The following is a 14,330-nucleotide window of genomic DNA, read 5'->3' on the forward strand; positions in this document are numbered from 1 at the left end:
AGCTGCTATGTAGTAATATCCAGCTGATGCTAGTGACTGCTGAAAGCCTCTTTCTCAAAAGAAAGCCAGTGTAATGTAGTGGTTAAGAGCATGGGTTAAGGGGATAAGGGGTAAGACTGAGGGCAGGGGGAGAACCATGTAAGATGCTCCAAGTTCTATAACAAAAAGGGTGGGACATAAATCTGATAAATAAATAATAAAATAATAAAATGTTGGCAGTCTTCAAAGAGAGGCTAAAACTGTGTTCAGGCATTTTTAAAAGAGTTGCATCCAATGAAAGGAATTTTCAAACCCCACGTATTTCTCTTGTAACCCTCAACTTCTGGAGGGTAACATCTACAGAAGGAAGCCTCCTGGCTCAGAAAGTACAGAACTTGTTCTCCACCTGTTGAATTTAAGCCTGTTTTCAATGATTGAATACAACTGGTGCAAGACCACCCATGCGTATAGATAAGTTAGCAGGATAAAGAGATTTAGTGCTTTAAGTCAAAGCTACTATCAACAGGACCACTCGCATCCTTAGTTAATTGCTCCAAGCGCCTGCTGGGTTCCACTACTGACGCCTGCCTTGGGGACCCCCTTTGTGTTTTTTTTCCTGTCCCCATGCTTTGACCTTCTGGTTCTAACCACCATTTTAATTTCCCACAATGTCCTCAACAAATAATCTCTCTGGAGATTTGTGCATAACTATACACTGAGCTAGCATGTCGAATCAGCTTTGTTAAGCTGGAAAGGTGAGGGCCCACAGCCGGGTGGGTGACCACATGTGAATGCAGAGAAGGGCATTGCACTCGATGGCCTTATAGGCCCCTTCCAACCCTATTACTCTTCTGTGCTATTTCGTTTATTCATTGATTGCATGGGATCAGGTGTCTTTCTAAAAGACTTGGATCCTATGTTTGCTAATGCTGGTTGGGAGCATCCCCTGAGATGAACACTTCCTTGGGGACATGCTTGTTGGCAGATGTAGGACAGGTAAGACCACTTCTGCTGATTCCCCCTAAGTCCTGCAATCTTCTGTGACCTCCATTAATCTGCTCCCGTCCCTTCTGTCCATTCCTCCAGCAAGATCCTTTACTGGATCAAAGGCTTTTGTGGGTGGAAGGAACCCTTCTGCTCTCAGACTGTTAACTTTGGATCCAAGCCAAAGTGTTTTTCCAATGTTCAATAGCTAGAAATAATGGTGCAGTTAGACAGTTTTAGAATTTATACTTAATGGTCTTATGGGTGTGGGGTGTTCTATGTATGGCAATGTGTATTACTTCGTTATTATTATCATTATGATTTCAATACCACCTCATAGCCACAGCTCTCTGGGTGGTTTACATCAATCCATAAAACAAGACAATAAAATACAATAGGGAGATCATAAATACAGAGAAACATTAGAAAGTTTAAAACAGCTAAAACACACAACAAAGAAGGACTCTGCTAAAAAATACCTGGAATAGGTAATCTTCTCATTTATTTCAAACTAAGGTAAACTAGCCCTGCTGCATTTGTGGGCCATCCTGTTCATTCACAGTGGGGCCCTAGACTTGTGCCCAAAAGCCCCACTGTGAAAGTTCCACTGGCTGAAAATCTCTGTTTCTTCTGCCACAACCTATAGTCAGTGGATAATGTTGTTGTGTACATACAGTGGGCACCTATGAATATTGTTACTATAATATTGTATTTATTTATATCCCAACTTTTTTCCTCTTATGAGGAACCCAAGGCAGCTTACATAGCTCCGTTTCATCCTCAGAAGGGCTTTGTGAGGTAGATTACACTCAAAGTGACTGGTCCAAAGACAGCCACTGAGCTTCATACCCAAGTGGAAATTAGGACCTGAACTCCCAGGTCCCCATTCAACGCTAACCAGCACACCACAGTGGCTCCCTACAAATATTGCCTTTGTCATGCATGATGATAAGCAGCAGACATCCTATGCCTAAATATTCATACTGCTTCTGACAGTTTTACATTGTTTTTCTCCTTATCGTATTCATCACATGACCATAAATCCTCCACTCTCCTCCCCACAGAAATGGCCTGCCATTGTGTAAACCTTTGCTTTGCTTTTTAAAATTGAACTAACCAACTTAATGTACACTTGGTGACTCTTTAGGAAAATAGCTGAAACAATAAAGCTATCAAATTATATCAGAATAAGGGAAAATTAAGATCAAATAGATAGTTTTGTGGAAAAGCAAATATTATTTCTATATCAATAAAACAAGAAATATAATGATAACAATGATAATGAACAATTATTTTCTTTAGGATGCTGTATGTTGTCATTTTGTAATTTTCTTATATTAAACTAATAAAATAGGATTTCTGTTTCTTGCAGTTGTTCCCCCACCTGAGTTATTACCTCTCATAATATTTAAGAAAAGATGGCAATGTGTATGAATATTGTTTCTTCAGTAGCAAAGCTATTCCACTCTACTTATTACATGCAGGCTAGATATTGAGCTACTGTTCATACCAAATGGGCATTGGCACTGCCCAAAGTGAGTGGGCACATTACTGGCTCACGTCCCCTCTTCAGGCATGCACACACACAGACACAGTGCCCAGCCAGAAAGGAGATGAGCAAATGCGTAACCCTTGGAAGCCAGCAAGTCAAGGCACTGGGAACACTTGAAGAATCAGCTCCTGACTGAGCGGCTTTGTTCATACCCCAACCCTACTTCCCCCGAGAGGAAAGGTGAGTTGGAAAGTGAAGCAATTGATCTGTTATCCCAAGCTGTGCTCTTTGAAGCAGTAGCACAGCTGGTAGTTAACTTCACTTTTCCTTGCCTTTCCCAAAGTGGTAAGGTTGGTCTGGCAGGACAAATTTTTCCCACAGGCCAGAGGCCCTCCATCCTGGGTCTGTGAAATTGGGACTTGGAGCCAAGTGCACAAAGACATTCAGTGATCACCTGCTTCACATGGCAAATAGCTGGTTTGAAATTGCCTTCATATTAAATCAGCCATATTGCCGCGTGACAGTGAAGGCTAGTTGTTAAGGATCCTTTCTGATGTGGCAACTTTGGCCGTTTTTACATGGAGTGCAATTGTGTGGGGAAACTACAGACAAACAGCTTCCTACACAAGAGACTTGATGTGAGGGCCTTCCTTTAGAGAGGCATTTAAGAATTGGTTTCAGTTTTACTGTGTTATCATGGGGCTGTTGCATCTGCGCTTCCCATTCCAGGATCTCATACCTCAGTGGTAAATCCAGAGTAATCCACTAAGATTGGTGGAAATTCAGTGGAGAAGTGCTTTTCTGTGACCCACCTCTGGTGGAGGCATTATTGGCTGGGACAAGAAAAAAGTCTTTGCTCCACAAGTTTCATTTTATCCTCCTTCCTTGCTGCTTTCCATTGGCTGATGAAAACATTCCTGTTACAGAAATCAGGTTTTGCCTTATTGAGTTTTTATGTGGCAACCAGATTTAGGGCTTTTTACCTGATGAGCCAGTTTTTATACCGGTTGTTTTTTTATATTGTTGTTTTACTGAGTTTGTTGTTTTGGTTGTTGTAAACAACATTGAATGATGTGAGTGCATTAGAAAGGTGGGATATAAATTTCTGAATAAAAGGGAATACTTCTCCAGTGGTAAATTTCAGGCAATCCCACTGGGGCAATTCCTTTGGTGATATAAACATGCAGGAGTTACACTGTAGTTAAGAGTATAAGGTCTTTGGCTCTGCATGAGACCCCAAACTCTGGGGCATTTTGCTCCATGGTCAGTAGTTCCTACCTGGATCTCAGCCATATAAATGACATGAAATTATCTAACTAACTAGGATTTGGAAATTGCACTCACCTTGATATAGTCCTTGCATGTCCTTTCTCTCTTGTGCATCTATAGGGTAGTGTGTCCATGCCCAGGGTGAGCAGCAGTTGTGGGGAAGAAACAGAAACTTATTGGAGCAGAATTCCAGAAGCAGGGTCTGCCTTGAGAGACTATGCTAACGAGAGGGGTGAGCAACTTGTGGTCTTCCTTATAATTTGACTTACAATTCCCATCACACATAGTGAGCCACGCAGGGACCTCTGATATGAGCTACTGCTGTGGCATATAAATCCGTGTAAGTAAGTAAGTAGTCAGGATAGCCAGTCGTGAAGACTCATGGGAGTTGTAAGCCAAAACACTTGGAGGGACACAAGTTTCCCACTTCCTTAAGCAAGTTTCCTCTTGCCGTGTAATGATCAGTTCCTAATCAAGATCAAGAAGATACATGAGAGCTGATGATTATATGCCACCTCCAGCATCAAAGGCAAGGTGCCTATGTATGCGACTTGCTGAGAAACTTGAGCAGGAGGGTGATGTTACACTCATGCCCTGCTTGTGGGTCTCCTGTGGGGAGCTGGTTGGCCACTGTGTGAACAGATGAAGAGCCATGCGGGACTAGATGGACCCTTGATCTGAGCCAGCATGGCTCTTCTTATGTTCTCAATAGGCAGAGATACAACAAAGGCATATCTAGATGAAAATGTGAATCCAAATTACCTTACTAAACATTTGGAATTAAATTTTATTTCCATATTTTATTACTTTTAAAACTTCTTTTCCTCTTATTTTCTTATGCTACAAGACTATTTGAATCATTACTATTTTAATGAATTTTCCCAAGTCAGAAACAGCATGTGAGTATGTGTGTGTGCCCGTGTGCACACGCATACGCATGCACACACATGCACAAAATCCAAATTATAAATGGTAATTTTTTATTTTTAAAACACTAATTTCTAAAAGGAATTTTGCCTATACACAATTACCTGAAAGTAAATCCCAGTGAGCTCAGTAGGACTGCACATATGATTGCACCTTCCATTCTTTTTTTGAAATCACACATAGCTATTATGGGCACATGCCTGAAAGCTGTGCATCCTCCTTTCATATACAGGATTCCTGGAGGGAGCGGGGGCACTGAACTCAGCGGGGCTGTAGAGCAGTAGTGCTGGTGGATGCTCCTCAGAAGTAGTCATTAAGGGGTTTATCTTCATGACTATTTTCCTATCAGTCTAATAATCAGGGGATCTAGGACTATGTGATTAAATAATTTCATCACAAAGCAAACAAATATTGCCTCTAATATAGAAAAAAGTATTAATGAAACCCCAGGTTCCATTTAAAAATAAAATAAAAAGCAAATTTCTAGCTCTCAGGCTTATGTGAAAAACCAGAATGCAGATTCCTGAGCATCCTTCACCCTCAGAGACCCTCTGCTGCTATTGTTCCTGAGATGCGTGAATTCTGATACGCCTGACTTGAGTCTTCCTTTACTGCTCCATGTACCAACTTCTTGGCTGCCAGATTTTGCCTGGCAGACTTTTGTGTCTGTAACAGCTGCACAACATGCAGATATTCAACAAGTGACATTTTCCCCAGCCCTGCATCACCTAAGTGCCAAAATCTTTGCCTGTCAAATTTCTACCCCAAATGTACTATTTTGCTGATGGGGAAAACTTAGATACTGATGGGGAAACTGGGATATAAAGATACAGAACACTCTGAAGTCAGGCTCCCATAGTCTGTCAGAAGTAGTTTCTAAGCCACCATTAAATGACCCTGGACCTTGTTGTAGTTCTTGCCAGCTGACTCTCTCTCGATGGGGCGCAGTGCCTGAAGTTGGGCATCCAGGATATCCAGGAGCTGCTCCATTAGTTTGACAGAAGAGCTGACATCTCCAGCATAGATGGCACCATGAGTATGCCGGGCAAGTTCACTGGCAATATTGGCTGCATTCTCTCCACTCTTGATCTGCCAAGAAATGGGAAAGAAGCAAAGACTGGCTTCATTTAGGTAAAAGGAGCTATGAAAAAATGAGGCCTGATGCCCATTCTGACTTTGTACTGCCTGAAAGACCATTATAATAGAAACATAGAAACAGAGTGAATCAGAAGGGGCCTCCCGGGCCATCTAGTCTGGCCCTCAGCTCCAGCTGGCTCTGCTCATGACATGCCTACCATGTGCATGTCCAGCTTATCCTTGAACTCCCTCACCGATGGATCTTCAACCACCTCCTGTGGAAGCCCATTCCACACCCTCGGGGTCCCAACTGTCAGGAAGTACTTCCTGGCATCCAAATTGAACCTTCATTTCCTGAAAGAAGAACCCCCAAAAAGAGGAAAGCAGTACCTTCTGTGCCACCTGGTTGACCCAAGGGCTTGTGCAATTGCTGAGATCAGGCCCCCGTGGGTTCCAGATTCCAAGAGATGCAAGACACTGGAAGGATGCAATACCTGTGCACAGGAGAGGAAGGCAAGGAGAGAGAAAAGCAATATCAATCAGTCTCAGGTTGCCTGATGTCATCCTTGCATTCCATTCATTCCCTAACACAAAGAATTTAAGGGCCTCAGAGCTATCATAATCCTCTAAAACAGACCCATTCTCAACCTGCCAATAATGCAATAACGCAAGAGCTGGAATAAATGGCTCCATGCTGCTGCAGTTACAAAAGGAGCTCTGTTAGCACAGGATGGAAGGAAGGAGCAACTCATCCCACTGAACCCACCATCTGTGCAGTTATGACAGCTCTGACTTCACACTGCAGAAGTTGTGTGATTGAATCAAGATACCGCAGCAGTTCAAGTTGGCATAGCTTCCTTTAACTGAGTGACACAGAAGTTGGGTCACAAGTAATACCATGGCAGCCCTATTTGCTAATCGTGCAATTGTCTAATGGAGAAAGTATATTTTACCAGAGTACCAGCTTCCTAGACAGAGATTTCTGCCTCTAGTAGGACTCAGATATAGCCACCTCTAGCATAAAGACAAGACTTTTTGTCCAAGGGCTGAGTCGCCTCCGTTGATGCTGCCCATTTTTACCTCGTGTGCCCTTTGGACATGGCCTTTCAACCAGCATGCCTTGCTGTGTAGCTGGCCACTGGACTCGCCGCACCTCCTTGGCCTCACAAAAGAGCTCTGGAGAGACATGCTGATTGTTTGCTGGTGGACGGCGGGTGCTGGGCATAATGGCAGTGACGGGGTGCAGCTCTGTCCCCTTCTGATTGATGGCACCTACGGGATGGGTGGTGAGTGGGGCCTGCCGTGTGGTCGTTGTTGCAGCAGGTGAAATTGTGCTGGTGACAGTAGTAGGTCGAATGGTTGTGGTAGTGCTGAGAGGTGTCGAGGTGACTGGTCCTGTGGGTAGAAGTGCAATTAGAGACAGGTGTCCTCCTGTATACAAAGTATCTCCACACCTCCAGCCTTTGGCTATTGATCTGGAGCTCCACAAGCAACACTCCTATGCTGTGGACCAATCTAACTGTGAGTGCTTACCCTGTCTGGGGGTATACCTCCACAGTCTTAGGCAGGGGACTTGCCCAGTTCTGCTACCCCAGATCCATTAAACTGGAGATGCTAAGGAATGAACCTGAAGCCCTGCACCTCAGCCACTGAGCTATTGCCTTTTCCATGGCAAAAGAGCTTATTCTGGAGTGAAAATCCAACACCATAGCCTTCACCTAATGCAGGGTAACACTTATCACAAAGGATTCCCTTCCAAAACATCTATCTGATTCTAAAGTATCCTAGATTATTGTAAGACACAGTAGCTTTTAGTTGTCATGGTTGCAGAAATAAGCTCTGGAAGGTAAAGACAATGGCTACTAAAGATCTGAATGTGGAAGAATCTACAAAAGGTTACAAGAAAAAATCAAGTTATTCTTTTCTACTCTATGGTCTCTATTCCCAGCAATCTGACCCACTTTTCACTGTTAAGACAGTATCTCATGAATCACAGTCATTCTTCCTTCTGACTACCCTAAGCATAGCCGTATTTGACTGTCAAATGCTCAGTATTTATTTATCACATTTCTCTACTGCCCCTTACTGAGGTTCAGTGCCTGTTCCAGAAGGGAAGGGGTACCTTCTAAGCCACCAGTCTGGTGTAGTGGTTAAGAGAATGAGACTGAGACTCAGGCAATCTGGGTTCTAGTCTCTGCTCAACCATGGAGCCAACTGGGTAACTTTGAGCCAGTCACAGACTCTCAACCCGACCTACCTCACAGAGTTGTTGTTGTGGGGATAAGATTGAAAGCAGCAGGAGAATGATGAAAGCTGCTTGATGTTCTTTGTAAGAAAAAGGCAGAGTATAAAACTGATAAATAAATATATAAATATGTTGAATGTCATGAATCCTATTTGCATAAATTGTGCAATTTGCAAACCTGATGCTGCCACAGCGAACTTGCATGACGGTACTGGTTTTGGTTTTGCAGTAATATGAGGATTCCCAACAGTTTCCATTACAAATCTCTTAGCCTATACACTACCTCAGTTGTTCTTTGTCAGGTCCTTCCAGAAAGATACAAACACCAATATCCTCATCTTAATTTTACAGTCAAAGTAATGATTGTGCTGAATAACAAGGCTAGCTCAGAATGAAATGTGTGTTTAATTAGCCACATTCTCCATCTGCAAATTGTGGCTGTTTGACACTTTGAGCAAGCTCCCATTCATTTAATTGATCTCATTGCTTATTCTCTTTAACCTAAAGAGGGTTCTTACCCTTGAACATCACTGGCTATTGTTTGTGAACTCTCCAACCGAAGCGGGAGAAAGTCAGATTCAGGGTCTCCTGTTATTCTCTCCAAAGTAGTCATCCACCCCATAACATCCACCTGGATACCTGCTGCAACAGGACCAAGGAGGGAATGGATGGGTGGAACTAGCTGTAGCTGGCCTTTCTTCCACTATTGCTGAAGTTTTTATAGAGTCCAGCTGGAGAGGAGAGGTGTCTAGACTTAACTCTTCCTTGCTCCAACCTTACAAGTAGTCTGTGCACGCAAGTACACCCTGTTTCGAGAACTGACAGAGTTGCATTCACACTAAGGCTGAATCCCATTCGCTCAGCCACAGCATGAGGTACTAACTGTACAAATGCTCAGTTTGCGTCTCAGTCTGCAAATGCCATCCAGGTGGCCGTTGTGCAATGGGTGGAGAGGTGGATGAACAAACCAAGAGAAACAAATTAGCTGCACATTGTGCTAAACAAATCTGGATCTGGTACTGCCCCTGGGCATGACTGATCATGATTTTCCTTTATTCACAATAAGCACCAGATTTTTCCCCTTCAGTCCAGCTAGTTTTCATAGACTCCAGGCTTCTGCCAAATACTGCACACTAGACAATCCATCTCTGTCAATTTAAACTCCACGTGATGTTAACTGTCAGAATTTCAGGCACATGCTGACTCTGTTGAGGTCGCAGGGAGTTTGAATTGAGCTGAGTAGATTCTCTGATACACACTGTTTAACTAGAACTCAAAGACTTTGATTGTGACAAAGTGGCAAAATTAAAGATATTTTCAAAAGTCAGTTCTGGGACTGAAGCCTTGGTTTTTAAGACTATCTTGTCATTATATCATTGAATGTTTCCTGAATGTGAAGGATGCTACACTGAATAGGAGCAGTTTAGGGGAATCATTGGTTCACTAACTTGCAACTGCTTGTAGTGCACCTTAAAAAAATAGCTCAAGTGAAAATGTGGCAATCTTGAGCCATATGTGTTCTGGAATTGCTGATATACTATTATCATCATCACTACGATTAATATATTTATTTCCTGCCCTTTTTCCCCTTCAAAGAAAAACCCAAGGCAGCTTACATGGTCTTCCTTCTCTCCATTTTACGCTTCTAACAACACTGTGAGGAAGGATGTGAGAGTCAGTGACTGCTAACTTGCCCGAAGTCACACACTGAGACTCATGGGGACTAATGTCTGGATTTCCTGAGTCCCAATCTAGAATTTTAACCACAACAGCTCCCTCTTACAAATATATGTCTCTCTTGTAGATATATGAGCTTTACCATAGAGTATACATTTTAAATGTATATTCTATAAAGGCAGCATCAGATACCATAAAAAGTAAATTTTCTATTTGCAGAAAAGTTTAGTAAATCATTAAGGGGACAACTATGCAAATTAACAGGGTTTCTTCCCCACCCCCTAATTTCCAGGTGCTTGGGATATCTTTTACCCACCCCATAACTGGGTGCTAGGATTATGTCTTACCTGTGCTAGGGTCAGGTGGGCCAAACTCAAGTGAGTAGCGCAGGACAAAGTAGTTGTTCCATACATAAAGCTGGTTGTCACGAGGGTTGTAGTCAATAGAAGAGATGAACTGGTAGGGGTTGGGAAAGGTCAGTGAGATGGGTTCCTCACGATTCATGTTGGTATTGAAAGCATAGTCGACACGGTTACCGGCTGCCTCACTATCATCATCCACATAGACTGTCCGTACCACATAGAGGACTCCACACACCATGAAGGCATTGGATGCTGAACGCTTGTCATAGCCAGTCTCCCATGTTCCCTCAAAACGGAGTGTGTAAGGATTGAGCTGGCTCACCACTAATCGTCCATTGTTGCTTTCAGTGGCATAGATGACCCACAGCCCGTTTTCATCCACAGCCAGGTCAATGTCAGTCTTGCCACCCCAACGATAGGGTGAGGTGTCATGATAGTTGGCTGTGTTTATAACGGTCTCTCCACTCTTAATGCGTGTTCGCAGATCATACTTGATAATGTTGCGTGTCCGCTCCTTGTTGTAGAAGACTGCTCCATCATACACCACAAAGCCGGTGCCATCAACCCGGTTGGGCAGGCGATAGGTGGTGGTGTGCCGGGCACCCACATAGTCCTCCCATGATGCATACTCTGTCAATGTGTCTGTCCGGTATGGAATCCATGGCATAACGTATATCCGGTCTCCAGCTTGAAGAGGATCCTTGCACCAGGCTCCTGACTGGTGCTCTGATTCATGAGCCGAGGTAGGTTCCAGGATCTTGTGCAGTGTCCCCGGGCAAACGAATACTAGGGAGGGGATGTAAGGGAGGAAAGGATGATTGGGTAAAGGGGGGAAATCCAGAGAGAATGTGACAGAACAAGAGAAAAGAGAAAGAAAGAAGGAAAGAGAGAGAGAGAGAGAAAGAAAGAGAGAAGAAAGGATAAATTTGTAAAAGGCTGTTGGCAGGAGAAGTGAAATCCGCGCTGAGTTTTGAGAGCAGCTGCAATCATGAGACTTTTATCTGTTATTGAGCAGAGACGGCTCACTGACAAGTTAAATAAATACTGGGGACAGGGGAGTATCAGAGGAAAGAAACACCTTCTCTAGATCAAATTCAAATGGGAATCTAGGGGTTCCAAACCATCCACCCATTTGCTATATTTTCTGGCATTTAGCAGGGGATGTCAAATTGTTTCCCTGCTAAGATCTGAGTGGCAGCATCGGGAAATCAGAAATCTGAACAGGAGTGAAGCTAAGCTGACAATTCTAGCCTCTCCTTCCTGACCACATGTTCTATATCATCATCTGGAGGGCAATACAAAAAGGATTAGAAGATCAGGGAGAGTAGTTAACATTACATGATCTAAACTGGATCCTCTGTATGGAGCTACTGAGGGATGTAAACTAGTGGCATGTAAGTTAGCACATCCAAATCAGATTTTTCAAAATGAAGATCTCAGTATGGAGTAGTGAGTTAGTCTGTCTGTCCTAGAGATCCATTGATTTGTGTGTGCTTGTTTGATGTGCAGGGCTAACAGGGCTGGGTATTCTATGGGGTCTCTCTGGAGGAGGGACAGTTTTGTTGTTTGCTCCATTAGATTTCTACAGAATTTCTGTTCCATTGGGCCTTGAAGCAACTGGGATTGCCTGTTCTATGAAGCTCCTTTGGAGCTGCAAGAAATGCCTTTAAAGCTGGCAAGATGATCCAAGAGCTTTTGTATTTACCAAGGGACTTCCTGTTTTAACAACTCCATTGGCCAAGGCTAATTTACGCCAGCCACCATGCAGCACTTAAACCCCAGTATGTTTTGGCATAAACACCAATAGCAATGAAGCATGCAGAAATCAGCCCCTATTTCTACCTCTTTTTGTTCTCATTTCTTTTATGGGTTTCTCATTTATCTCTAGACATAGGTGTTTCAGGAAAGCACTTCCTGCTTTCATGGAATGGGAGAGGGATGGATATTAGTGGCCATTGCTCTTCCTTGGTGTAGAGAGATATTACCTCAAACTCTGACAGACCTGCAAGGTAACCTGATGCAGATAAAAGCAATGATGCAGCTGGGAATATATTGTGAAATTTTGAGTCCTCAGCTTCTACTTTTCCAGTTTGTTTAACCTCAACTTGCACCCCCAGCAGCATTTGTCTACTTCTATCACTATCTTCAGAACAGCTCTGAAGAAATGCCTTCTCTTGGGAAAAAAGAATGAGGGGTTGCCATTGCTAAATATTCTCTTCTAATGTCAAAGCATTTTTGAATAGGCAATGGAGTATGAAAAACAAGCCTTAAGACCCAGTGTTTGGCCACTTAAGCCTACTGAATATAAAAGATTAGATGTTTCCGCTTTCTTCTGAACTATTTTCAGTCCCTGGGGACAGAGAGCTGTAGATTGGCTGAGGAACTGGTGCCCTTCTGGAAAGAAGAGCTAACAGTATCATGGCAGAAGGGTGAAATAACCAAAAGCTTCTGCTTTCCATTTCCTCGGTGCCACTGGAGCAACTTATTAGCCAGGTTTGATTCAGATCAGCAAAGGACATGAGACTAGTGCACATGGTGGCGGGGGTGGGGGGTGAAGGAGTGAAGTGACAGTGGGAGGAAGGGAAACCTGGGCAGATGGGAAAGGACACCCCTCCCTTCCTCCCACACCCCAAATGGCAGCCTGGAATCTTGGGAAAAGCCAGGAGGAAAAAGTTTGAAAGGAAGACAAATCAGGCTAGGCATTCTGCAAAGTGTCTCCCTCTGGTTAGCTGGAGCAAGGCTGGGAGAAAAAAAAGCATTTAGTGGTGGAAGGAGGGAGTGGAGGGGGTGAGGAGAGCAGAATCATAGCAGAGAATTCATCTGTCTATTACAGTGCAGTGTCACTGGGAGGCCATAGAGAAGATACAGGAGAAGTCAAACCAAATCCAAGCTGTAGGCCAGGCTGCATGGTGTCTTTATAAATCAGACCTAGTGTTATAGAGGCCAGTAAATTAGTTTAACGTCACAGTACAGGATCTAAGGGAAAACCTGTTCCCCAGCTACCCAGTTTCCACTGGGGGCTGGCTTCCCCTCTCCACATGGCTGTGGATATATATTTCTCACTGAAGTGTCACCAGGGTTTTAGTTGGACCTTGCATTGAACCCAGCATGTCTGGGAGTAAATTTTGTGAGTGTGGAAGTGAATTCTCTGCTCTGTCTTTATTAAATACGTACAGTTACTATAATATGCTATATTGCTTTGGCGGGAGCTTAGTGAAGTTTACTAGAACTGGGCACAGTTTAGGCTCAGGTCCCTTGGCTGGAGTCAGTAGCGGTAAACCTTGTTGCAACACACTTGGAAGCAGCTGGGGTATGCCAAGGGTTCTATAAATCAATAGCAAATCCAAGGCAGAGACTGGAACCAGCCATAAAGGAGGAGAACAGCATTTTTGCCAATGTCAGGCTCCCCTAAAGTATTTATTAGAACCTCCTTTCCACTGTCTCAGATCCAGGCAGAATAGCTAGATGTGCAAATAGGCAGAAATATATTCTTATGCACTTTTGCATAAAATCAGGAAAATTTTGGGTCTCATTATTTGGGGTACAACTTATCCCACAGTTAAGCAAATTTAAGTCCTACTAAAATCAGTGAGATTTACATAGACTTAAGTGTGTGTTAGATTGTTCCCACTGTTTCAGATGGTCACAGTCCCTGGGTAACTCCAGGAGGAGAAAGTGGGGCTGAGTCAACAACCCAATGAGTTCCTTCTTATTCACAGTGTTTTGGTCTCCATGGAGATGTCATGCTGCATCCTTCTCAGTAATAATAAATAACTCTGATTAATAAACCTTCTGCCATAGTAATTTGCAGACAAATTCTGCTTCTAAGTTCAGTTGTGAAGGTAGGGGATGACTGGCATATGAAGGGAAAAGAGGGGACTCACCACACCGAACAGTGATAGGTCTAGAACCCAGAAGTGCTGGCTGCTAGACACCTTCCAACTAGTGAACATTATTTATCCTCTGAAAGAGGAAGGCAAAGCTCAGGAAATCTGGTTTTGAGAGTCAGAGGTTATTTCAGGGGCACATCACACATTACCCTTGTAATGGTGCATGTTGCAGATCCATAGGGTATACCCGAACAAACCCTGACATGTCAAAAGCACACACCTTTTTTGCCTCATGTACACTATGGGACTTTACACAAGACACTTCCCACCCAGCCCTTTTAAGTTTCTGTAATGAATGCATGGATATGGCAGGACAAGGAGAAACAGTAGTAAATTGCCTGTCTTGTTTTAATTAGGCAGAAAGAGATTATTTCACATCATTCCTAGCTTACCAGGTGTGCAGAGATCATCTATCTAGCCTCCCTGCA

The 14,330-nt window shown here is 43.4% G+C and overlaps 1 protein-coding gene across 8 annotated transcripts in view; it reads right to left on the minus strand.

The window, feature by feature from the left end:
• Nucleotides 1-14,330, minus strand: part of ADGRL1 (adhesion G protein-coupled receptor L1) — a 145,443-nt gene that overhangs the window by 25,390 nt on the left and 105,723 nt on the right. For all 8 annotated transcript variants that reach the window (XM_044453593.1, XM_044453591.1, XM_044453594.1 and 5 more), the window contains 5 exons: nucleotides 9,998-10,798; nucleotides 6,809-7,123; nucleotides 6,119-6,222; nucleotides 5,555-5,740; nucleotides 3,800-3,838 (listed from right to left, as the gene is read on the minus strand). In XM_044453593.1, the coding sequence (XP_044309528.1) occupies nucleotides 3,800-3,838; nucleotides 5,555-5,740; nucleotides 6,119-6,222; nucleotides 6,809-7,123; nucleotides 9,998-10,798 (1,445 nt within the window). The remainder of the gene's footprint in view (nucleotides 1-3,799; nucleotides 3,839-5,554; nucleotides 5,741-6,118; nucleotides 6,223-6,808; nucleotides 7,124-9,997; nucleotides 10,799-14,330) is intronic.

The sequence above is a fragment of the Varanus komodoensis genome, unplaced genomic scaffold (assembly GCF_004798865.1).
Source record: "Varanus komodoensis strain SLA01 unplaced genomic scaffold, ASM479886v1 scaffold7_1, whole genome shotgun sequence".
In the NCBI taxonomy this organism is placed as follows: domain Eukaryota; kingdom Metazoa; phylum Chordata; class Lepidosauria; order Squamata; family Varanidae; genus Varanus; species Varanus komodoensis.